Below are 24,730 nucleotides of genomic sequence, written 5' to 3'. Positions count from 1 at the left end.
TCAATGACCTTCCCTTCATCATAAGGTCAGAAGCGGGGATGTTCACTGATGATTGCACAATGTTCAGCACTATTCATGACTCTTCAGCCACTGAAGCAGTCCAGGTCCAAATGCAGCAAGATTTGGGAAACAGTCAGGCTTGGGATAATAAGTGGAAAGTAATATTTGTGCCAAACGAGTGTCAGGTAATGATCCCCCCTTTACAATTAACACCAACATTAACATCCTACGGGTCACCATCGATCAGAAACTTAACTGGATCAGCCACATAAATACTGTGACTGCAAGAGCAGGTCAAAGGCTGGGAATTCTGTGGCCAGTAACTCACCTCCTGACTCCCCAAAGCCTGTCCACCATCTGCAAGGCACAAGTCAGGAGTGTGATGGAAAACCCTCCATTTGCCAGGATGAGTGCATATCCCACAACACTCAAGAAGCTAGACAGTATTCAGGACAAAGCAATATGCTTGACTAATAACCCAACCAGCACCTTAAATATACATTGCCTTCACTACAAGCACAGTGTCATCTAGAAGATGCAAAGCAGCAACTTGCCAAGGATGGCAATGAATACTGGTCTTGCAAGTGATGCCCACATTCCTTGAATGAATAAATAAAAATTGCGAGCTCTATCTCTGACCATGCTGGTGCACAATGGAAAACAAATTTGCACTGAAACATTTAATTTCTTTGCAGCAATCAGCCCAAATTGTTCTGAAAAGACATTTTGAACTTGTTCTTTAATGAATTGAATTAGAAGGTATTGTACAAATAACTACAGAGCTACCTCCCTGTGGTTTGATGGCATTATTGTTTTTTGCAGAACATTCAGTTATGAGCCAGAGAAGTTCGAGTGCTCATGTTTTTACTATCTCTGTACTTCTGGTGTTTCCTTCAGTTGTTAACACAATCTTTTCAGTATTTGCACATTACACACAATCAAATTCCACCCCATCTGCATTTCTATAAATTCAAATGTGTCCAATGGAATTTACTTGAAGTATTTTTCCTATCACAATGATCAAGGACAAGAAAACAGGCAGGTGCAAAACATTGGTGGGAGTATTTCACAGACCTTCTGTCTGTGAAGGCTTAATGGAATGTCTGTGCCGATCTGAGAGGCTTATCAAAATAAAAAATGTGGTAATAAATAAAATTTATAACTTGCGTAGAGATAGGAAACTAAGAAGCAAGCCAAGTAGAAAAGAAAACGGATTTATCAAACGCATTTAATTCCAATCGGTCCGGTCTGCCAACTGAAGGGAAACAGAGGCTGTAAGTCCACCAAAGTTGCAGGTGATCTGGCTGGGACAATCTGCATATTTAGAGGAGACTCCCCATTCCAGTAAGAGGGCATCAGCAGAGCCGGCTTGAAACTGGCAGGACAACGTCAAAGCTACTTGCCTCTCCAACAGGGGAAAGGCAACCCAGGAAAGCTCCAGCAAAAAGGGCCACTTTTTGTATCTTCATCTCCCAACAGTGCCTTTTGGAAATGAAGGATACTTTCTACAATCCTTTAACCAAAAGAATTTTGTGCCTTTCCTGAACCTCAGTGGGACCGATGCCAGCTTTCCACAGGCTTGAGGTTCACTGAGGTCTTAAAAGGCCATGTGGGAACAACTCCATAGTGAGTCTAACCTTCCCCAAGACATGCACCCCTAACATAAGAGGAGCAGGCAGAAGTTTTGTCTTTGCTCCACACCAGATTTTTTCTTGAGGGTGGAGTCTCAGTTAAACTGCGTTTTGTTTCAACTTCTAGTTCCAGGTTAGAGATTCTTAAACAAAAAAAAACCTGGAAAAACTCAGCAGGTCTGACAGCATCTGCAGAGAGGGATACAGTTGATGTTTCGAGTCCGTATGACCCTTCATCAGAACTAAGACATATAGAAATGAGATGAAATATAAGCTGGTAGAGGGGGGTGGGTGGGACAGGTAGAGCTCCCACCCCATCCCCACTAGGGCCATTTGTCACTTGCTCATCCTGCTTTCTACCCTTCATGTCCCCATTAGCACATCCTTTAGATAATATCACCACCATCAACACCCCTTTGTCCTTTTGTCTATGACATCTTTGGCAGTCTCTTCTTGGCCTCCACCTATCACTGGCCCCCTATCGAGCTCTACCTGTCCCACCCACCCCCCTCTACCAGCTTATATTTCATCTCATTTCTATATGTCTTAGTTCTGATGGAGGGTCATACGGACTCGAAATGTCAACTGTATCCCTCTCCGCAGATGTTGTCAGACCTGCTAGTTTTTCCAGGTATATTTTTTTTGCTCTAGATTTCCAGCATCTGCAGTATTTTGCTTTTATCTAGAGATTCTTAATTTTGATTGAAATTTTGGGGTCCATATCTTCAACTTGACAAAGGGAGAATTCTTGGCACAATGATGAGAAAAGACATTTTGTTGAAGATTTTCATCTTACACTCATCAGGACAATCGCACGAATACCTGTGTCGGGGGAGCAACAACTTTATACTGTATGAGAAGAGAGTGCTGATTGGTTGGCAAGTGGACACTGATTGGTAGAGCCATTGCCATGGAGAATCCACCAGCTAATGGTGGCTTTTTTTTTTAGCAATACTCAAGTTCTGTACTACCAAATGGCTATTTACAATAATGAGAGTCACTCAGAAATTGTTATATACCTGCGAGTAATTGAGTAGTTTGGGAATAGTCACCAAGGCATGGATGAATTCACTAATAGGCTTGAAGGCGAAAAAAAAGGTTATGATGTGATTACAAATCAAGGTTTTGGGCTTAAACAAGGATAATTCCGACATAACGAAGAAAAGATTGACTGATTGTTAAAACACATAACACTGCTGCTTCAGTTTCGATGGACACTGCTTGAAATGTTAACAGGTCCTTTCTCCACGGATGCTGAGTAGCCTGTTGCACACTTTCAGCATTTTTTGCTTTTGTTTGTACAAAATTTGTAATCAATGGAGTAATAGAATCCATTTCAGAAAGTAATTCACAGATTATAAAGCAAGTAGATAATGTTGAAAGACAAAAATGGTACTTTCAGATTGAAACCACCACTGTCTACAAAATGCTTAAGACCAGTATCATAGAAAAGAAGCAGGCTTCATGTAAGGATAGAAAAATACAGGAAAAACCTTCCAACTGATGTAAACTACAATAGTAAATGTACATTAAGATAACAGCGATAATGCAGATCCTATTAAAATAGATTTAGGTGTGAAAATACTAGAAACAAAAGTACTTGCAGAATGGTGAGAAAGAATGATTTGATAACCAGGATTCAGGGCAAACTAGAGAGAGAATGCCGCACAAAATCAGTATTAATATTGATAAATTATTGCACACTCTGAGTGGAACTTTGTAAGCTCTTTGAAAAGTTTCAGCCGTCAGGTCCATTTTAAGGTCCTCCAAATGCCTCACGGACCAGAGGTGCACCGACAGTTGGAATCTTCAGCAAGGCAGTCAATTAACAGGCAGCCTCCGTGTTCACCACCCAATTAAGGGCGGTAGGTGGCAGGCCCAATCAGAGGGCCGGTAGCACTGAATGGATGGGCAGCCCTTCTAGCAGAGGTAGGTGCAGCTGAGGCAGGTAGGTGCACGCAAAGATGCCTCAAAATGGAGCTACTCCTGGAAACCTAATTAATAAATGAAAAATGGAAGGCTCACAACTCACAGGGCAGTCAATGTGAAGGAGGAAACCCCTCCACATGACGGGTTATGGCCAATGCTGTGGCTTTTGAACTTCAGAGATGCATTCATGGAGCAGTGATAGAAGGTATCAATGGTTGTCTCGCCTGCAGCCTCCAAGCTACTGCTGGCCTCCTGGCTGAGTGGAGGGCTAGTCAGACACTGGGAAGGTCCCAGCGGCATCATTAACTTGCACCAGTTGGCCCCTTAAATAGCCTATTTGGCAACCTGCCGCTGTTGGTCATTAACTCCATCTCCAACGAGATCATTCAGAAGCAGGAACACCTCAGGGAGCCAACCCTATGCACAAGTTTCAAATTTTGCTCCCGTCTCACCTCCCAACGCACTTCCACATGGCAGAGAAGATTTTGACCTTTATGTTGGAACAATCTGAAAGCTAAAGGCAGAATCTTCCCAGTGCAGCAGTGGGATGAAGAAAGAAGTCTTACCCACTGGCCGCAATGGCGGGTTTCACATCATATCATCCCCCTTCCTGCCTCATAAATTATGCAGTCACGGGAAACACGCCAGGTCTGCTGGCAGGTGGCTTTCATTTGGCCCACCACACCAATACCTCACTGCTTCCTCATGCCAAGCACCATGTTTAAAATGCAGCCGCACGCATAATTCTCAATGCTTGCAGTCCAGAACTGCTCCAGTGAAGACATGGCCCCAAAACCAAGAAGAGTGCAGCCCCCAATTCAGTGATGCATCCCTGGGATGCCTTCTGACCACCATGGAGGCCCACCGTGATGTCCTCTTCACCCACTCCAGCCATAGGAGGCCCATCAATCTCACCACTCCGGCTTGGCAGGCAGTGGCAGAGGTGGTTAGTGCCAACGCTGCACACAAGAGAGCAGCCATCCAGTGCAGAAAGTGGATCAATGATCTCATCCGTGCCACCAGGGTAAGTCAAACATCTCATTAATCTCAACTCACACACTTACATGTTCTCTGGCATCTCACTCACTGCCAGCTCAAGGGACATCACCACCCATTCTCTCACACACACACCCTCACATCTCCACCTGGCCTCACCTCCTCTGGAGACTGCCTCCTTATCCTGCCCATGGCTTCACTCAGCACACACGCACACCTGGCATCCTTCTCATTTGGCCTGGCATGCGCCTTGCTCACACTCTCCATCTGTCTTTATGCAGGACAAGGTCACGCACAATCAACAATCTGTTGAGTCCGAACCAGATGATGAGCCTCTGGATTCGGTCCTCAATCAGGAGCTGCAAAGGCAATAACAGGAACATCAGGAAGGTATGTCTGGTGCACTTGTCAAATTGCAAGGCATGATGGAGGAGTCTGTCCACTTTCAGGCCGAGTTGATAGCGCCAGCACACCAACGCACCGAGGTCAACACTGGCAGGATGGTGGCCATCATGGAGAACTTGGCCCAGGACATTGTTCCTACACTGCTGCGTGGGCTGAATTCCATTGCTGATGCCATTGTTGGCCTCCAACAGTGTGTACACAAGAGGGGTGCGGGCCAACTCAATCTCACTCCAGCTTCCCTTTCTCCTCAAGCAGTCAGCCAGGGGTTGTCAGGCACTCATAGGGAGGAGGGCAGCAGCTAGCCATCTTGGGGCTATCCACCCAGGTGACTCTGGGAATGTCTAGCTGATCCAAATTCCCTCTTCCTGTGACCCCCGCAGCTCCATCTCCACATGCCGAGGAGGATGCAGCTAGTCCACAGCAGGACACCCAAAACAGGCCGGGGTTCTCCAGGTCTCAGCCCTCCAGAGGACGCCAGCTGAAGTCATCATAGACAGGGCGTAGCAATCTGCAGGCTACTTCCACCTCCACTGTGGATGTCGGGGGAGCACCAAGATGTAGCTTAGGTTAGGAAGCTTAAGAAGATGTAATTGCACAGCCTGGGCATGGGTGTTAATTACTGGTACATAATGTTCGCTACTGTAAATAAACTCCCAAGAATGTCTCCTTGCCTATGGCTCCTTGTTATGATGAGCAGTGTTTGTGTCACTCAGATGTGAAACTTTGATTCCTGCATAAGGTAAATGCAGGTGTTTCAGTCCAGGGCCTCTTCCCTGTGCAGTGTGTAACCTTCAGACCAAAGTAATGGTCTGGCTTCACACTCACTGGACACATTAGTGATGTCTGCACCTCGATGGTGCTGGAGATTGTTCAAGAATGTTGTGGACAGGCATCACGGAGTTCCATCATTCTCTCTGTTTGCCATCAGCATCTTTGAGGTGGGGCTGGCTTCTCATTTTTTCAGCACCTGTGACTGATGACGCTGTGCTCCTGGAGGGGTCAGGCGCTGAAGGCTGACAAAGGATCAGGTGCATTTAAAGTTTCACAGCTGCATCTCCATGATATGACCCTGATCACAGAGCACAAGCGAGCTGCCCTCAGCCAGACAGGAGTCAGACATTCACAGAGGCAATGTGAATATCTATGGAGTGTCCTCACTCCATGTCATCATCATCCTCTAGGAATCTAGCGACTATGAGGGCCTCCACTGCATCTCCATGACATGAACCTGAGCACTGAGGGCGTGTGACCTGCCACCAGTCACACAGCAGTCAAACGTTCATAGATGCATGGTGAGGATGTCAGAACTGTCCTCGCTGCTTCTCCATGATTCTGGCATCTATAAAGGCCTCCCAAGCGTGCCTGCCTCGCCTGGCCAGTGGGATAGCCTCATGACTGGCATCCTCACTTTCGAGGACCTCATCCCCTTCGACGCCCTCCTCACTGGAGGAGATGTGCAGGTCTTCCATCTCCTTCTCATCCAGGGCCTCCCCCTGTTGCAGCATCAGGTTGTGGAGCACGCAGCAAGCGGCGATGAGGTGCGACACCCTCCAGGGACTGTATTGCAGTGCTCCATCGGATCTGTCGAGGCACCAGAGCCTCATTTTCAAAATTCCTGTTGTTTGCTCCACCAAAGTCCGGGTTGCAGCATGAGCCTCATTATAGCATCGCTCTGCTGCAGTCTGAGGCTGCTGCACGGGCGTCATCAGCCACATCCTCTGTGGGTAGCCCTTGTCCCCGTGGAGCCATCCGTGCAGCCTCTCTCGACCCTCGAAGATATTAGGGATCTGAGGCCTTCTAAGGATGTAGCAATCATGGACACTCCCTGGGAATCGTGCGCAGACCTGTAGGATGTGTTTGTGGTGGTCGCGCACTAACTGAACATGCAGCAAGTGGAAGTATTTACGGTTGACGTAGTTGACTACTTGTTGCCATGGAGATCTAAGCGCCACTGCTGAGTGCAGTCGATGGCACCCTGCACTCGTAGAAAACCAGAGATCTGTGCAAATCCCAGCGCTCTTGCTTCCTAGCTTTCCTGATCCTGGGCCAAAGTTCTGTACCTTCATGAAGGTGGCGCCCGAGACCACCTGGATACACCTGTACATGGAGGTTTGTGAGATTCCACACAGGTCACCTGTGGAGCCCTGGATGAAGCCGCTGGCATAAAAATTGGGTGCTGCAATCACTTTCATGGCCACTGGCAGTGAATGACCTCCATGTCGCCATGATGCCAAATCCTTAAACAGGTGGCAGATGTTCCCTAGATATGTGCTGTCTTTGGTGACACTGGTTCTCAGTCATCTGCAGGAATGACTATAGACCTGTCTATAGACCCTGGGCCTAGTGAAGTGCCAACGAACGATGGGTCTCTGTGGATCTTCAGTTGCATGTGCAGCAGGCCCTGCTTCCCCTCCCTGCGCTGAGCCAGGTGCCTACATCACACTCTTCTTCTTTTTCTCCTTCTTCTCTGCTCTCTGTAGGCCAAGAGGCATACCGCTAATCACCAGGCTTCATGATCCTGATGTTTTCCTCCTGCAGGATCAAAGAGAGAGATGTGTGGGTTAGCATAAGCGTCCTAAGGACCTGCCTTGGTTACGTCTGAGGCCCCTTCACACATGCAGGAGACTGTTGGCCATCACTTGGATGGCCAGTGTGTAGAGCACTCACTGGCTGTCCAAAACCCCATCAACCTCCTCCCTACTCCACTTGACCGATTGCCGGCAGCTTCAGCCATTGGACTGCATGCTGTGCTCTCAGCTCAGGTGCAGGCATTCTCCTTACCCACACTGCAAGGCTGCGCTGTTAGCTTGAACAATGAGTGATTCTTGACCAAACCTTAATTAAGACATTGCAAGGGGCTGTGACTGTCTCCACCAGTGACTGCACCATGGCCACTTTTCACAAGGGGATTCTATAACTTGCCCAGTTGGCCAATTGTTGTGCTGTCCCTTAAAATGCACATTAATTTGTAGTCTGCACCTGAGGGGTGAAAAGTTCTGGAGCATTTGGTGCTTGAGTGGGCACAAAAGCTTCAGAGGCCCAACTCCAAGCACATCAATAGAGCTGCAGCTGAATGGTCTCAGCTACGGAAGAATGCTCACTTTTGACAAGCTTTTCCAAATGCACGGCCGCTTCCCTCACCCCATTTCCCCTCACTGCCCCCCCAACTCCCGGCATATGTTTTTGTTCTCTCTTCTGCCTGTGCTGCCTCGTCCCCATCACTTCCCCAGCCACATCCCCATTGGAGCCCTTGCCCTGGCACCTCTCTGAAAGCCAGCTGGGAAAAAGCAGCTTGTCTATGCCCCCACAACTGCATGTTGCCTCTTCCTTGATGTCCTACAGGTGATGTTCGTGAGCGCTACAGAAGGTTGTCTGCACTCACCTCCGAGTTCCTTTCAAAGTTCATCTCACCACGTGCACACCTTTAAAAGGCAGTCGTGAAGCACACCATTCTGAATGACGTCGACGTGGGTGGTAAATTTGATGTGGGCGGATGATTCCAGCGAGCAGAGCTTATAATGAGATGCTAAAGTATTGAAATTAGGTTGCAGACGTACGGCGATGGGAAACATGGCCCACCATTGATGGGTGGAGCAGGTGATCGTAACCTGGTTTCACGACGGCGTAAAACTGATTTTTGGTCTCCTTGCCATATCTGGCTCATGCCCGCCATGACGCCCGCGCCAATGGGACCAGATAATTCTGCCCCATGAGGAAAATGTTGGACAGTAGCAATGGCAGTTTTTGATGATGGCTGGAGAGTTGGCGGGACCACCCTGTCGCCTCTTTTAGGGAAAGCTCGCCGCATCTTGTGCAACTCAGGCACGTGACAAGCCAGAAGCGGGCCTTCCCACAGCAATAAGGACCCAGGGTAGAAGTCCCACCTGCCGAGTGCCAGTCCCACTGGCCAATCAGAGGCCAGCAGCTCTGCACTCAGCAGCACCACTGGGGAGGCGGTGGCTGCTGCCAGCATGGCACCCACCTGAGACCTCAGACTGTGGCTGGATGCCAGTCATAGGTGAGTGATGATGAGGGGGGGTTCACGGAAAGGAGGTTGCAAGGGAGGGCATATCAAGCAAGAGCAAGAGCAGAGTGTAGCTCTCAGCTGGCCCACTGTGCCCCCCACCTTCCTGATGCCTGGTCCCTCAATCAGACACAGAGTGCCTTTGAACAAGGCCTCTCCCTGAAGCCTGCAAGCAAACACACCAGGGTTTGCTCGTCATTGTCCCTACAAGCACCCCACCTGTCGCTGGGTTAATAACAGTGGCGGCGTGATGAGGTCATTAAAGTGGGCATTAATTGCTCTCTTAAAGGGCCTCAATTGGTGGCGGGGGCGAAGGCTGTCCACAGGCCTTCTCACTACAGACTTAATCAGGGTCGAGGAGAGAAGGTTGCAGGGTCTCCACCTGGAACCTCCCACCCGATTAAATACCCACCCACCGCCAAACTCGCCATGGGGAGAGCACAAGATTCTGCCTGTTATTGCAAAATTACCATTTCAAATCATTGACCAAATATTCAAAGTGGAATTCAAGTTGATCTAATGTGCTCTGGCATTTGTCAAGAAATTTCATGAAGTGGAAGAGCCACTGTTATCTTTGGAAAATAACCCATAAGACATAAATGCTTTTTGGATACTTTATTAGAACAATTAAGTGCTAAAGAGAGGCAAAAAAAACTGAAGGCTCTAAACTCCAAACATTACCCAACATTTCCTCCTTTGATGCAGTCAGCCACTGTGGCCAGAGTTTTCCAACCCCTCGCACCGGCAGGATCTTCCAGTCTTGCTGATGTGAACGGAGATTTCCATGGCTTGCCGGCCCCGCCATGGGGGAACACACCATGGTGCGAGGGAGGGGGGCGGGGTGCGGTAGGCTAGAAAATTCCAGCCTGTGCATCTGAAGAAGGGTACAATCAACACAGCAAGATAAAGACAAAACAAAAAAAAGGCACCTGTCAGGAGTGTGATGGAATATTCTCCACTTGCCTGGATGAGTGCAGCTCCTTCAACACTAAAGAAACTTGACACCATCCAGGACAAAGCAGGCTGCTTGACTGGCACCACACCCACAAACATTCACTCCCTCCACCACCGAAGCACAATAGCAGCAGTGTGTACCATCTACAAGATGCACTGCAGGAATTCACCAAGCCTCCTGAGACAGCACCTTCCAAACCCACGACCACTACCACCTAGAAGGACAAGGGCACCAGATAGATGGGAACACCACCACCTGGAAGTTGCCCTCCAAAGTCCCTCACCATTCTGACTTGGAAATATATCGCTGTTTCTTCACTGTCGCTGGGTCAAAATCCTGGAACTCCCTTCCAACAGCACTGTGGGTGTACCTACACCACATGGACTGCAGTGGTTCAAGAAGGCAGCTCACCACCACCTTCTCGAGGGCAACTCGGGATGGACAATAAATGCTGGCCCAGCCAACAAGGCCTACATCCCATGAATGAATAAAAAAAAACACAAAATACCTTCCCCACAGCACTGCTTTAATTTAATATCTGGAGTTTGGGAGAGGGCTGCCAGTATCTTTGAAACTGTTTCCAGCATGAGACAATGGATTCAGGATTGGAGGGGAGAAATTTGAGAGAAATACAGATACAAAGATTAACTAAATATCCATATCTGGAAACCAGGCATTTAAAGTTAAAATTACTGGTAACATACCTAATGATTTAATGTTGCCACTAAGCTTGAGGCTAAGCTGCTCGCCCTCTCTCATTGGGAACTCTTCAGATGGCTCTGGTGGGCCTCTGTATCCCTCTTCACGGAGCTTCAATAGTTCCCATTGTAGATCTTTGGAAGGCACCATCTGGACTACGATGTGGTGGAAATTGTCTCTTTTGTGATACATAATAACATTAACCATAGTGAATCGGATTGCTTCTTCCAGATCATGTATGAAAGGAATCAAACAGCTATTATCCACTGAAGATGATAAGCGAAGGACTATAAATCTGCTTAAGGAAAAGAAAACTAAATCAAATTTACAAGATAGTATAATACTACTAATTTTATAGGAGCAAATGTTTTTTTTTATATACATCCCTAATCCACCCTGTCACATAATGTTATGCAGTTTCATTGCTGTCTTAACTCCTTTCTGACAGAAATCGTAAAGATTATCATAGCAGACCACAGCAGATGATACAGCATTCAAACTATTGAGAAGCACCAGAGTAAACTTACTGCTCTATAATACAAAACAAAAACAAAAATACCTGGAAAAACTCAGCAGGTCTGGCAGCATCTGCGGATAGGAGCACAGTTAACGTTTCGAGTCCGAATTCCTTGAAAAGGGTCATTCGGACTCGAAACGTTAACTGTGCTCCTATCCGCAGATGCTGCCAGACCTGCTGAGTTTTTCCAGGTATTTTTGTTTTTGTTTTGGATTTCCAGCATCCGCAGTTTTTTGCTTTTATCTTAGTGCTCTATAATACATATTAGCTTGAAATAAGTTACAGGCTGTTGAACAACTTTTGTAGCTCATGCTTATTTTATCATAAAACTAAATCATTTTACACAGTATCTGATTTCACCTACATTTTTGGTCTATCTATATTAACGTGTAGGGTTGCAGGTCAGTAATTTCCTCACAAGTGCTTACTGTGACTTACTTTTTGAGAGGGTTTGGGGATTCAGAGCTCATAATTCATCGCACAATTCATTCTTTCCCAGGATCTCAAAAGGATAGAACTCCTGACTTCTCTCAGTCATCCATCTACAATCATCAGCCTTTCAAAATCTAACCTTAGCATCATTTAAAAGTTTTTGCTCAGTTACCTCAACTTCGCACACTTTTTATATTTGGTGCTATCCTGCATGATTCTCGCCACTGGTTTCCCAACTTAACCAACACCTTTATATCAAGGAGTCACTTCAACATCGTCATACTAGTTCAGGATAATTGAGAATTCACAAAAGCTGGTGACAATGCATAGAAACAATTATGGAAGAATCCAAAAGAATCTCAAACTAGACCTAATAAGATAAACCACAAGTAAGCAAAATCTGAAACAGAATCGGAGAATGTCAGAAACGCAGAACAGGTTAAGTAGCATTTGAAAGAGAAAGACAAATGAAAGTTACTGATGGCATTTTCACTGAATCTTCTAATTTAGAGCCACCTGCAAAGTGTTAGTCCTCAGTCAAACTACTGCACATTTCTAGCAGATTGGATTTTTATTGGAGTCTTGTTTAAAAAAGTTATGCATAGTCTGGCATCAGAGTCAAGCGAGAGTAGTTTCATACCTGTCTAGATGTTCAGCAATTTCAAATGCGACCAGCCCATTTTGCACATCTTTCACAGCTACATTGTCCATCACCAGCCATTCCTCATCCTTGGAGTTAAAACCTAACAGTCTTAAAGATTCATTGATTGCCTCTCCATGTTTTTTCACAGGGGCACTCATTAATCTAGAAAGGGATAAGTGACAAAGTAAATATATAAAATAGCATTACTGGGATCAAATGTACTTATTTTGCAGTTGTTAATATTATTTTGATGTGCAAAAGTAATTTAATCGAAGCTCTATTTCTTTGGTCTGTTTTGCAGCTGTGGAATTAAGTATGTGTAAAGCTTTTACAGCTGTTAATACCAGGGTATCGCAGTTAATCTCTCAATTTACCGAATGCGATGGCTGAGGCTTCTCTGTACCATGGCCGTGGCTGCTCGAGCATGGTCTGTTTCGTCACCTAATCTCTTCTTGTCTGGGTTTGGTGGACAGGGCAAAGTGACTGTAATTGATTTCCGAAACTGCTGAGTTGATGGATGTTTGATATGAACAAGGGGGCTGGTGGAGATTATGGGATGATATATATCTTGTCTTGATTTCATTCCAGACAACAGTGTTGAATCAATTGGCTGAACCTATGAAAACAAATAAGCAGTGCACAAGTAAATAACCTGGCACATTTTCAACCTGTTTCATTTCTGAGGGGGTGAAGAAGGCAGTTTCTGATCAATTTAGCCAAATTAACATGGTGTAAGATAAACAGAGTCAATTGGAAAAATGGGTGAAAATTCATTACATCAGATTACCACTTATTAAGTGCCCCAACTAATTTTTCAGCCAATTACTTTCGTGACTCAGAATCATCAGGCTGTTTTCAATTATTTGTACATGCCAGTAATTTCTGTGAGATTTCTCCTGATCTTCCTCCCCAGCATAGTGATAGTGGATTGCAAAAACCCCGGAGAGACATATAAGTAGAGATGTGGTGGGAGATATGGAACCCCCATTGAAATTCTACCCCATTAAATTTTACACTCCAATGTCATTAATTAAACTTCCACATAACCATATTTATAACTGCAGAGTGATTAGTCATCTGCTTACTTATATAAAATGGGCAGCCAGGCTGCTGCATGTGGAAGTACAGTAAAACAGCCCAAATTAAGATTTGTTAGCAGTATTTTGTTGCTGTTTCTGAAGGTATTTACAACATTAGGCCTCCTCAAAGATCATAAAGTGTGGTGGAAAGGGAATATCCTGATGGCGGAGGGTGGACAACATGGGCTGGTAGATTATATTTGTGGGCCAGAGGTGACCTCTAAGGCAGCTAAGTTCCCAGCCCTTCTGACGCAATCCTACTGGAATTGTGGTGCTCATGTAAGGGAACATCCATAGTTTTAGGTCCCAGCTACTCCAGTTGGATTCTGAGTTTGTTTGATGATATTTTTTAAAAACAATAAAGAACGGAAAATTTACCTAACTGCTCACAGTTTTTAAAAAATTCTTACATTCCCTCAGGGCCAAACCATATGGGAGGTAGTAAGTTGGTCACTTGGAGCAGTTTAGTTCTGGATGAGGTCCAATGAAGTTCCCAAATGTAGTCCAGATAATGGATCATTTAGCTTCAAACAAATTATTGACTTAAGAATTTCATATTTTACCTTTTGTTGTGGTTTACATTGGAATCTTTTCTTGCATTGGAGAAGCAAATTAAGTCAAAGTAATGGAAGGTTTCTGGTATCCATGAAACCATCTAACAGCATATTTCACAGGGCTAAATGTTTGTCTTCATCAGCTGGAGGAGAATCTGACAGAGCAAATCTTTGAACTATTATGGGTGTCACTTCATTATCATTCCATTTAAATCAGTGAAATGAAGATCAAACAGGCTCTATAAAGCGCTGGTGATTTGCTCCATCAAATTGCTCTCCAGACCATGGGCCAGAATTTTCCCGCTGGCATGCAGGGGCGGGCCCCCCAAGCCTGCGCGTAAAATGACGCTCGATGATGACGGGCGAGCATCCTAGCATCACTGCGCGCCATCGCGATATTTGGGAAGGCGGGCGCGCTATAAGTTCAGATGCGCGCCCGCCATCAATTGACAGGCCAGTTAAGGCCCTTGAGACAGCAATTGAATTCGATTTTTCGGGGCCCGTGCAATCTTCAGGACGTCGCACGGGCGCAACAGGCAGGCGGGTAGGAGACATTTGTATAAACCTCATCCACGGGCAGGGTAAGAGGAGTGAACGGGGTCGCGAATGTGACCTTTCAGGTATTTCAGTGTGAAAGTAACTTTTACTTGCCTGAGCAAGCAGGAAGACTTCAAAACTCATGCCAGCTGCTTGGACAGAAATGAAAGCCTTGGTCAGGACTCTACAGTAGAAATCATTTCTGGAACCTGCAGCTTTCAGGAAGCCTTCCGTTAGCCTGGGAATGGGAGTTGTGCTCTCCACTGGAGGCACCCCCTCTGAGGAGGAAGGGAGGGCCAGAAGGGGAAGTAGGCCAGGAGTCCACATTCAGCCTCCAGGGGAGCCACCTTTGGGAGTACAGGCACAGGCACAAGGGGCGCAGGGCCAAGAAGTAGTCCAAGGCAGAAGGGGCTGCAGAAGACACCACTATCCTGCTGCCAGGGTATACAGGTGGTGAAACAGCTACTTCAATATGTCTGAGGTCCAGTGCCAAAGGAGGCTCTGTCTCTCAAAGGAGACAGTCAACTTCATCTGTCAGATGATTGGGCCTGAGATCTCCGCTAACAGTGTGTGTGGACACCCCATGCCAGTGGCTCTAAAGGTCACAGCTGCTCTCAACTTCTATGCCTCCAGCTCTTTCCAGGGGTTGGTGGAGTCTTCCAATCAGCTGTCTACACTTGTGTCAAGCAGGTGACAGGCGCTCTGTTCAGGCATGCATTGACTTTCATCCACTACCACTGGGACCAGGCCAGCCAGGCAGAGCGAGCTAGAGGCTTCACAGCGATTGCTGGCTTCCCCCGCGTCCAGGGTGCTATAGACTGCACACATGTGGCCATCAAGGCACTAGTGGGTGAGCCCGGTGCCTTCATCAATATGAAGGGCTTCCACTCCATGAACGTGCAGATAGTGTGTGATCACAGGATGCAGATTCTGCAAGTCTGTGCAAGGTACCCAAGCAGCTCCCACGACGCTTACATACTCAGACACTCCCAGGTGCTAAGGCTCTTCAGTGCTCCAGCCCGGCTGGATGGATGGCTGCTGGGTGACAAGGGCTATCCCCTCAGAAGGTGGCTCATGACGCCTCTCCGCCATCCAAGAACAGAAGCTAAGCAGCGGTACAATGGGAGCCTCCACAAGGGCTGTGGCGGAGAGAGCCATCAGTCTTCTCAAGATGCGCTTCCAATGCCCGGACTGCTCAGGGGGTGCTCTCCAGTACCCCCCAGATCGTGTGTCACTGATAGTGGTTACATGCTGTGCTCTCCACAATCTGGCGCTGGAAAGGGGTGACGCAGTGGACGAGAAAGGCATAGACGCAGTTGCTCCAGATACACATGATGAGTCCAGCAGTGAGTCCGAGGATGAGCACGCACAGGAGAATGCTGAGGGGGTAGACGCTGAACCAGGCATACTCCAGGGAGGTAGGGTCACCCAGAAGGCTTTAATCCAAAGAACCTTCAGCTAGCCCACCACAGATGGACCTTCAGCACACACCAGGGCTGCAGGTTCTACACTCGATACCTGAGTGCTAAATCAGTCTGGATACTATCATTAACTAAGGCCCTTGACAATAAAGCTCAATGTCCAACAACTCACTCATAACATCATGGCTTCCCATACGCCTGCAGAATTAAGGAATCACCCTGAGGCATGGCAACATGTCAAAATTTATTGAGCAAACAAAAGTAAATTCATAAAGCAAAGCAAAAATGGTGCTGGACGTCACACTGAGCCTTCGACTAAGTACTATAAGACAAAATAAAAGCATCAGTGAGAAACCCGTGGTGTGCCTAAGGTGCCTTAAATTTACACTTACGGGTGCTACGTCTAGGTGCTGTCCCCTCACTGGCACTGGCATCTGAGACAGCCTGCTCACTGTGCTGTCCTGTTGGCCTCGATGACCTTAGCGGGCCTCCTCTGGACCGCAGAGCATCTGATGGCCCTACTGGGAGGGAGCGGCCAGCTCCACAGCTGGCATCTCCCCAGTCGCCGCAGCCTCATCGGATGCCACAGTCACTGGCAGAGGGATGGAGGGGAGCTGCTGCCCTCATCCAAAGCATCCTGAAAGGATCCCGCAGAGACTACAAGCAGCTGCTCCATCGATGTGAGGTCGCTTTGGACCTCCCTGTTCACCGTAGATGGATGGACACCGAGCTGGGATACTTGGTGCCCAGACCATCTCTCATATTGGCACTGACCAGCTGTGCCCAATGCCACTGAGCGCTTGCAGGCGCAACCCCAGGAGGACCTGATTGTTCTCCTGGAGGTGCCTCTCCACGAGAGTGGCCACTATCTCCATGGTGGAAGCATGGCGCTTGGCCATGAGGCTCATTGGATCGGTGATGCTCCACGTGGACTCCTCCAACATGGGCACCGTGCCACACATAGCCTCATGTATCTCCGCCAGATCGTTCCACATACCCTGCTGCACTTCCAGCATTTGCTGCCTCACGGACGACTCCAGAGGCACATCATCAGCCATTGACTGTGCAAGTGCCTGGTCCCCAGCAGTCCTCAGATACCATGACCTCTGTCTGCACCTCAAGCGAGTGCGAAGTGCCCTCACCGCCATGCCCCGGGACACTAGCCGAAGATCTAATTCCCACCGAGGTCCTAGCGTCTGCACTGGTGCCTGCCTGGCTGAGATGGTGTGACGCTGGAGAGTGCATTTGCTCTGGGGCTTCAGGGGTGAGAGGTGGGCCCTCTGCCTCCTCCTCCTGGCCCTGCTCCAGTGATGCTGAAAGGAAGAGAAAGGACATTTGATTAGTTACAGTGCAGACAATGTCAATGTGCATGCCGCTCCCCCAGATCATTATGCGCTCATCCTTCAATAATCAAGGGTAAACCATTGTTCCTGACTTCAATCACGGAGGATTCAGCCGTGTCATGGCTTCTGTGACACCCATCATCACCTGACTGCTCGCCAAATATACCTCCCCGTGGCACCCCAGCCTCACCGCCACCGGTGGATCTGGAGCCATGGGTCTATGGCCTGCTGCTCGAAAGGCGTAAGGATGGCCAACTGGGCCTGCCCTCCGCCAGTCCGCATTCGCTCCGACATATTGTGTGCAATCTTCTCCTGAAAAGGAGAGAGCAGCATTGATTAGTCCAGCCTGTACCTGGATTCCCATCGCATCCCTGCCAACCCAGCCAGAGTGAGACATTGCAGGACTCCAGTTCTTTGTCACCTAGCTGTTGCCGCACACTCACCCAAACAAGCCAGGGCTGAGCAACACCCACCCGCCTCCCATTCCCCCCACTCCATTGGCCAAATGCTGCCTCCTTCACATGTGGCACCACAAGGTGTCACATTGCTAAGCAAGGAGGCACAAGCACGTGGAACGCAAAGACAAGCAGATGGATTGGTGCCCCACCAACTGGAAGCTCCCCTCCCAGCATGTTACCACCCTGACTTTGACATGCTTCCCAGTTCCAGCACTCTGCCTAGGTGCAGATCCTTGACTTTCACCCCCATTCTATACTCTGGGTGTCAGTGTCACACATGCTGCGGGTGCACAACACATCCTAGCTCAACCCTCTCAGGGTGAACTGGGCATGGGCAATATCTGCTGGCACACCCAGTGAGGGATACATGCCATGAGGGATTCAATGCCATTACTGTGCTCAGAGTTGGCAGAGGTGTGGGGGTGGGGGTGGGTGGCTTGGGGGGAAGGGTGACGGCTGCATTAAGTGACTTGAGGCAACATGGTATTCACCCTTCCCAAGTGCAGGAGATCATTGAATCTTTTTTGGCACTGGACCCATGTGCATCGCACCATATCATGGGAGCTGACACTCTCGGCCAGCTCCTCCCACACACGTTTGGTCAGGTGGGGGGGCCTCTGCCTCCCGTCCCACAGAAGAAGGGCCTCCCACCGCACTGACACCTCCTCCAGGAGGGCATCTAAGCATTCATTTGAAAAACGAGGAGCCTACCCTCAGGACTTGCATCACCTCCATTGCCCCTCTGCAGAGCCCTTTGCCCAGCCATTGCGAACAGCCTTTCCAAGTCTACCAGGCCTTCCTTTATACAGGCCGCCAGGTTGTCATTGGACCCGGCGGGCTGAGTGGCCCGCCGCCGCCCGCCCACTCCCGCTATGCACAGAAGTCATGAAGTACGCTTGGCGGGCCTTAATTGGTCCACCCACGTAAAATGGCGGCGCAGACCCAATCACAGGCAGTGATCGGGTCCGCACCCGCCCACGCCCACTCCCACTCATGGGGAAAATTCTCCCCTTGGAAATAAAAACTACCCATTATCATCAGGAGAGAGGCAGAGTAAAGAGGAGAGAAGTAGGAGAAGAAAAGACAATTGGATAATTCTTCCCTACCTTTGACTGAACTACCACAGGGACACTGAATGATCCAGGGAGGTAAGTCAGTGCAATTCTTGAATCCATGCTCAGCTTCAAGGTTAAACCTTTTCTAGGTATCGTAAATGTCTCTTTTCTAAAACAAGACACAACTGAAAAGATGCCAAGTTTATATATCTTAACCTCTGCATACGATCCCTAAAAAAAAATAAAGTAGTGATTAGTTGAAGTAAAACTTAATTTACATTTTTAAAAAGAAAGATATTTTAAGAGTGGACAGTAGAGGAGATACTGAATACTTGACTAACATGTGTACTGATGTCACTTTACCAACCTTATGTCCACTGGACATTCTCTCTAAGGAGATAGGACTCATATAACTTGAATGTGGTGTGGCATCTGACACCTTTACCATAATGTCACGATAATTCCCCTGGTAGCATGCAGTGAATGGTATAGCAACTCTGACAGGAAATGGGATCTTTATCCTGGAATCTGTACATCCAATGCTGATCACATTACTAACCAGTTCTTCACCATCACTTACAACCATTGAGCTCCTATCATTGATTATTCTGCACGACAATTTCTGGGCTATGATAAAAGGTGCTGTGACATAACAGGCAATTTGAGGATCATCTTCATCATCCAATTCTGCAAGGAGTCTTAAAAACAAACAGAAAGAAAAGCTTGTTATCCTATGATCTGAATTGTCTAAAGTGAGATATATATAAAAAAAACTTTTCTTCTTCCCTGGGGCTAACGCTAATTTATGTATAAATTATATTACAGTTGTCCCCTTATCTAACTTTCAAAAGGCCATTCATAATGTACAATGCTAGACTTATGACAAAGTTTAGGGCCTGTGGAGTTAGGGGACAAATTAAATTGGTTAAAAAAAGACAGCAGAGAATAAGGGTAACAGGTAGCTATTCAAGATTGAGCAAGGTAGAAAGTAGTGTGCCACAAGAATCAATGCTGGAATCACTGTTAATCATAATTTGCATTACTGATTTGGACTTTAGAATAATTAACTCAATATAAAATCTTAAGATGCTATCAAATTTCAAACTTGGGGATATCGCTAACAATGAGGAAATATGCAGCACAATATAAGAAAACATCAGAAAACTTACAGACTAGGCAGTTGATTATCAAATGAACATTAACTTAGTCAAATATGAGATGATGCAGTTTGGTAGGAAAAACAGATTCATCACCTACACCTGAATGGGAAAACAGATCCAGGGATACAGGTGAACAAAACATTAAAAGCAATTAAAATTAACAGAGCACTGGGATTTATTTCTGTGGTGATAGAACTCCAAGGGAGTGAAGATATGTTAAACTTGTATAGGACCCTGGTCTGGCTGCACTTAAAGTAAGTGGTGTGCACGGTCCTGGTCTCTATATTATAAAAAGGGGCTAGAAGCACTGAAGCAAATACAAATAAGATTTGAATCAGAACTGAGATCACAGTATTGAGGCCTTTTTCTTGGAAAAGTGGAGATTTGGAGGTGACTAGATAGAGGAATTGACAGGGTAGATATGGAGAGAGTGCTTCCACTTGTGGAAGAATAAAAAAATAGGATCCATAAATACAAGATAGTTACCAATAAATCAAATAGGATAATGAGGAGAAATTTCTTTACTCATAGAGTGGTTAGAATGTGGAACTTGCTACTACAAGAAGAGGTTGAGGCAACTAGCCTAGATGCTTAAAAAAAAACTAAACGAATATGTGACAGAAAAAGGAATCAAAAGGCATGCTGAAAAGCTGAAATGAGCAGGTGGAATGGAAGGAGACTGCAGTGGAGTTTGAACTTCAACACACGCCATTTGGGCCAAATGGCCTGTTTCTGTCCATTTGTAGCTCCATTTAATGTAATTCAATATTTTATAGATTGCTAACGGTTGAATAAGAAAACATAAATAACTATCTCACAACCATACTGTGCATGAAGGCAGAGAAGGTTAGGGTACAATTGACGGAAGCAGGATTTGTTTGGGGTGGAGGTTCATTTTACATCAGACCTGATTTTATGCCCCACTGACTTCAGTGGGGATTAACATTAGGCAACTAGTAAAACAAGCTTTCAACCAGAATCTCTCTGTTGAGTGGGCGGGGTTAGAATTGCCCCGATGTCACGCCAAAGAAGTTCATTCCCATAGCAGTGAATTGAGCAGAGTGGCTGTATTCACAAACTACTTAGTGATGGAATGTCAAAAACTGTTTAGTAAGGGTCTTTATACTTCTGCTGGGGAGATTTCAGATTTGTAACAGCAGGAAAATATACCGGTAAAATTGTTGCACATTGCATTAAACAGAACAGAATTGGATATATACTTGAAAAGAAGAAGTTTGCCAGGCTTGGGCAAAGTTCAGGGGAATGGGACTAATTTTATGAGAACATAACAACATAAGAACTAAGAGCAGGAGTAGGCAATTCAGCCACTAGAGCCTGCCCCGCCATTCAATACGATCATGGCTGATCTCATTTCGGCCTCAACTCCAATTTCCCGCCCTCTCCCCATAACCTTTCAACCCATTACTAATTTAAAATCTGTCTATCTCCTCCTTAAATTTATTCAGCGTCCTGGCATCCATTGCACTCTGAGGTAGTGAATTCCACAGATTCACGACCCTTTGAGAAAAGTAATTCCTCCTCATCTCTGATTTAAATCTACCACCCTTTAGCCTAAAACTATAGCCTCTCGTTCTAGAATGCCCCACAAGGGGAAACATCCGCTCCATGTCTACTTTGTCTATCCCCATTAGCTTCTTATACACCTCAATTAGATCTCCTCTCATCCTTCTAAACTCTAGCAAGTATAGGCCTAAACTGCTCAATCTCTCCTCATAAGACAAGCCCCGCATCTCTGTAATCAATCTAGTGAACCTCCTCCGAACAGCCTCCAATGCAACTACATCCTCCCTCAAGTAAGGGGACCAAAACTGTGCACAGTATTCCAGGTGCAGTCTCACCAATGCCTTGTACAGTTGCAACAACACTTCTCTATTTTTACACTCTATTCCTTTAAATGCCAAAATTCCATTTGCCTTCCTTATTATCTGCTGTACCTGAATACTAGCTTTCAGTGATTCATGCACGAGGACAGCCAGATCCCTCTGCACTAAAGCATTCTGAAGTTTCTCTCCATTTAAATAATAAGTCACCTTTTTATTCTTCCAACCAAAATGGAAAACCTCACACTTATCCACGTTAAACTCCATCTGCCAAATTTTGGCACATTCACCTAACCTGTCCATATCCATTTGTAAATTTCTTATTTCTTCATTGCAACTTACTTTCCCACCTATTTTGGTGTCATCTGAAAATTTAGCTACAGTACCTGCTATCCCTGAATCCAAGTCGTTATTATAGATTGTAAATAGTTGGGGCCCAAGGACCGAACCCTGTGCCACCCCACTAGTCACAGCTTGCCATCCAGAAAAAGACCCATTTATCCCGACTCTGCTTTCTGTTAGTTAGCCAATCCTCTACCTGAGCTAATATATTACCCCTAACTCCATGTGATCTTATCTTGTGTATTAATCTTTTGTGCGGCACCTTATCAAAGGCCTTCTGGAAGTCCAGATATACTACATCTACAGGATCCCCATTATCCACTTTGCTTGTCACATTTTCAAAGAACCCTAGAAAATTAGTCAAACATGATTTACTCTTCATAAAACCATGCTGACTCTGATGGATTGCATTTTGACTTTCCAAATGCCCCATTACTACTTCCCTAATAATGGATTCCAACAATTTCCCAATGACAGACGTTAAACTAACTGGTCTATAGTTTCCTACTTTCTGCCTCCCCCCTTTTTGAATAAGCATTTTTCCAATTAACTGGAACCTTTCCAGAATCCAGGGAATTTTGGAATATTATTACCAATACATCCACTATCTCCGCTGCCACTTCCTTTAAGACTCTGGGATGTAGGCCATCAGGTCCTGGGGACTTGTCACCTTTTAATCCCAATAGTTTGCTCAGTACTTTTCTCCAGTGATAGTGATTGTTCTAAGTTCCTCCTTCTCAATACCCTCTGCTCTACCTGTTACTATTGGGTTGGTACTCGTGCCCTCCACTGTGAAAACTGAGGCAAAATATTAATTAAGCATCTCTGCCATTTCTGCGTTCCCCACTATTAACTACGCAGTCTCATCTTCCAAGGGACCAACATTCACTTTAGCTACTCTCTTTCCTTTTATATACTTGTAGAAGCTTTTGCTATCAGTTTTTACATTTTGCGCTAGTTTCCTTTCATAATTTACCTTTGCTCTTTTTATTATTTTTTAGTAATCCTTTGTTGATCTTTAAAAGTTTCCCAATCTTCCAGCCTGCCACTGACCTTTGCAATTTGGTATGCCTTAGTTTTTGCCTTTATGTTATCTTTAACTTCCTTGCTGAACCATGGATGCTTTTTTCCCCCTCATCATCTTTCTTCTTCTTTGGAATATATTTTACTTGGGAAGAACTGAATATCCCCTTAAATATCTGCCAATGTTCATCAACTGTCCTACCTGGTAGTCTTCCTGCCTAGTCCACTAGGGCCAAATCTGCCCTCATACCTATGTAGTTACCTTTGTTTAACTCCAAAACACTAGTGTGGGACTCAAGTTTCTCGCACTCGAACTGAACTTGAAATTCTAGTATGCTATGATCATTCTTCCCTGGACAATCCTTTACTCTGAGATCATTAAATAATCCCATCTCATTACACAAAACCCAAATCCAGAATAGCCTGCTCCCTGGTTGGTTCCACAACATATTGCTCCAAGAAACAATCTCTAATAGACTCTATGAACTCTCCCTCGAGGCTACCCTTGCCTATTTGATTAGTCCAGTCTATATGCATATTAAAATCACTCATGATTATTGCCGTACCTTTTTTACATGCTCCCAGTATTTCCTGGTGTATCCTGTGCCCTACTGCTGAACTACTGTTTGGGGACCTATAGATTACTCCCACCAAGGACTTCTTTCCCTTGTTGTTTTTTATTTCTACTCAGACTGACTCTATGTCTTGCTCTCCAGTACTTATATCATTCCTCACTATAGCACTGATCTCTTCCTTTACTAACAAAGCAACACCACCTCCTTTTCTTTCCTGCCTATCCTTCTGAAACACTGAGTACCCTTGGATGTTCAACTCCCATACCTGTTCTCCCTGTAACCACGTCCCAGTATTTGCCACCAAATCATACCTATTTAGCTCTATTTGCACTGTTAACGCATTAGTTTTATTCCAAATGCTACACGCATTCAGATACAAAGCCTTTAAGTTTGTCCTATTGTCAATTTTCCCTGCTCTTATATGATTCTTTGGTGCAATATGGTGTTTACACACTCTGTCCCTTCCTTTCACTTTTTGGTAACAATCAGCCTCGTCACCAACCTGCATTCTTACACTCTCCTTAAACTTTGATTTTTTTATATTTCCATGCAACTGAACCCTTCCCCCCATTATTTAGTTTAAAGCCCTATCTACAACCCATATGTGAACTTCCTCACTTTGTGTGCCATATTTAAAACACACCAGAGTGCAGTCTACTTTATGTCTACAGATCAGGACTGCTCCTGGCGATAAATGGCCCCGAAAGCAAAGGTGATGGTAGCCCTTTAGTGACGCCTCTCTGGGGCACCTGCTGGATGCAGTGGAAGGCTGCCGCAAACTCCTCTACCCCTGCCTTGGCCGCAGAGAATCCACCAGAGTCATCACTCCGGCCTGTGAGGCAGCGCCAGCAGCAGTCAACACCAACAGAGCACAGGGAAGGTCAGCCATGCAGTGCAGGAAGAGGATGAATGATCTCATCCGTTCCACCAGGGTAAGTCAACCACCTCATCACTCTCAACACACAATCCCAAAACCATCGCACATCCACAGGGATCTCACACCTCATGGGACAACACCACTAACTCTCACACACACCCTCACATCTCCATCAGGCTCATATCCTCTGGAGCTCGCGTCCTCATCCTGTTCATGGCTCCATTCAGCACACAA

General features: G+C 46.2%; 1 protein-coding gene across 1 annotated transcript in view; it reads right to left on the bottom strand.

Annotated features, from left to right (window-relative positions):
- dthd1 (death domain containing 1) overlaps positions 1 to 24,730 on the bottom strand; it is a 64,263-nt gene that overhangs the window by 16,896 nt on the left and 22,637 nt on the right. The window contains exons 3-7 of the mRNA XM_078559716.1: positions 19,046 to 19,376; positions 18,730 to 18,909; positions 12,606 to 12,847; positions 12,229 to 12,393; positions 10,645 to 10,934 (exon numbers count right to left, since the gene is read on the bottom strand). Coding sequence (XP_078415842.1) covers positions 10,645 to 10,934; positions 12,229 to 12,393; positions 12,606 to 12,847; positions 18,730 to 18,909; positions 19,046 to 19,376 — 1,208 coding nt within the window. The remainder of the gene's footprint in view (positions 1 to 10,644; positions 10,935 to 12,228; positions 12,394 to 12,605; positions 12,848 to 18,729; positions 18,910 to 19,045; positions 19,377 to 24,730) is intronic.

The sequence above is a fragment of the Cetorhinus maximus genome, chromosome 1 (genome assembly GCF_964194155.1).
Source record: "Cetorhinus maximus chromosome 1, sCetMax3.hap1.1, whole genome shotgun sequence".
NCBI lineage: Eukaryota > Metazoa > Chordata > Chondrichthyes > Lamniformes > Cetorhinidae > Cetorhinus > Cetorhinus maximus.
This window is presented reverse-complemented; position numbering and strand designations above follow the sequence as displayed.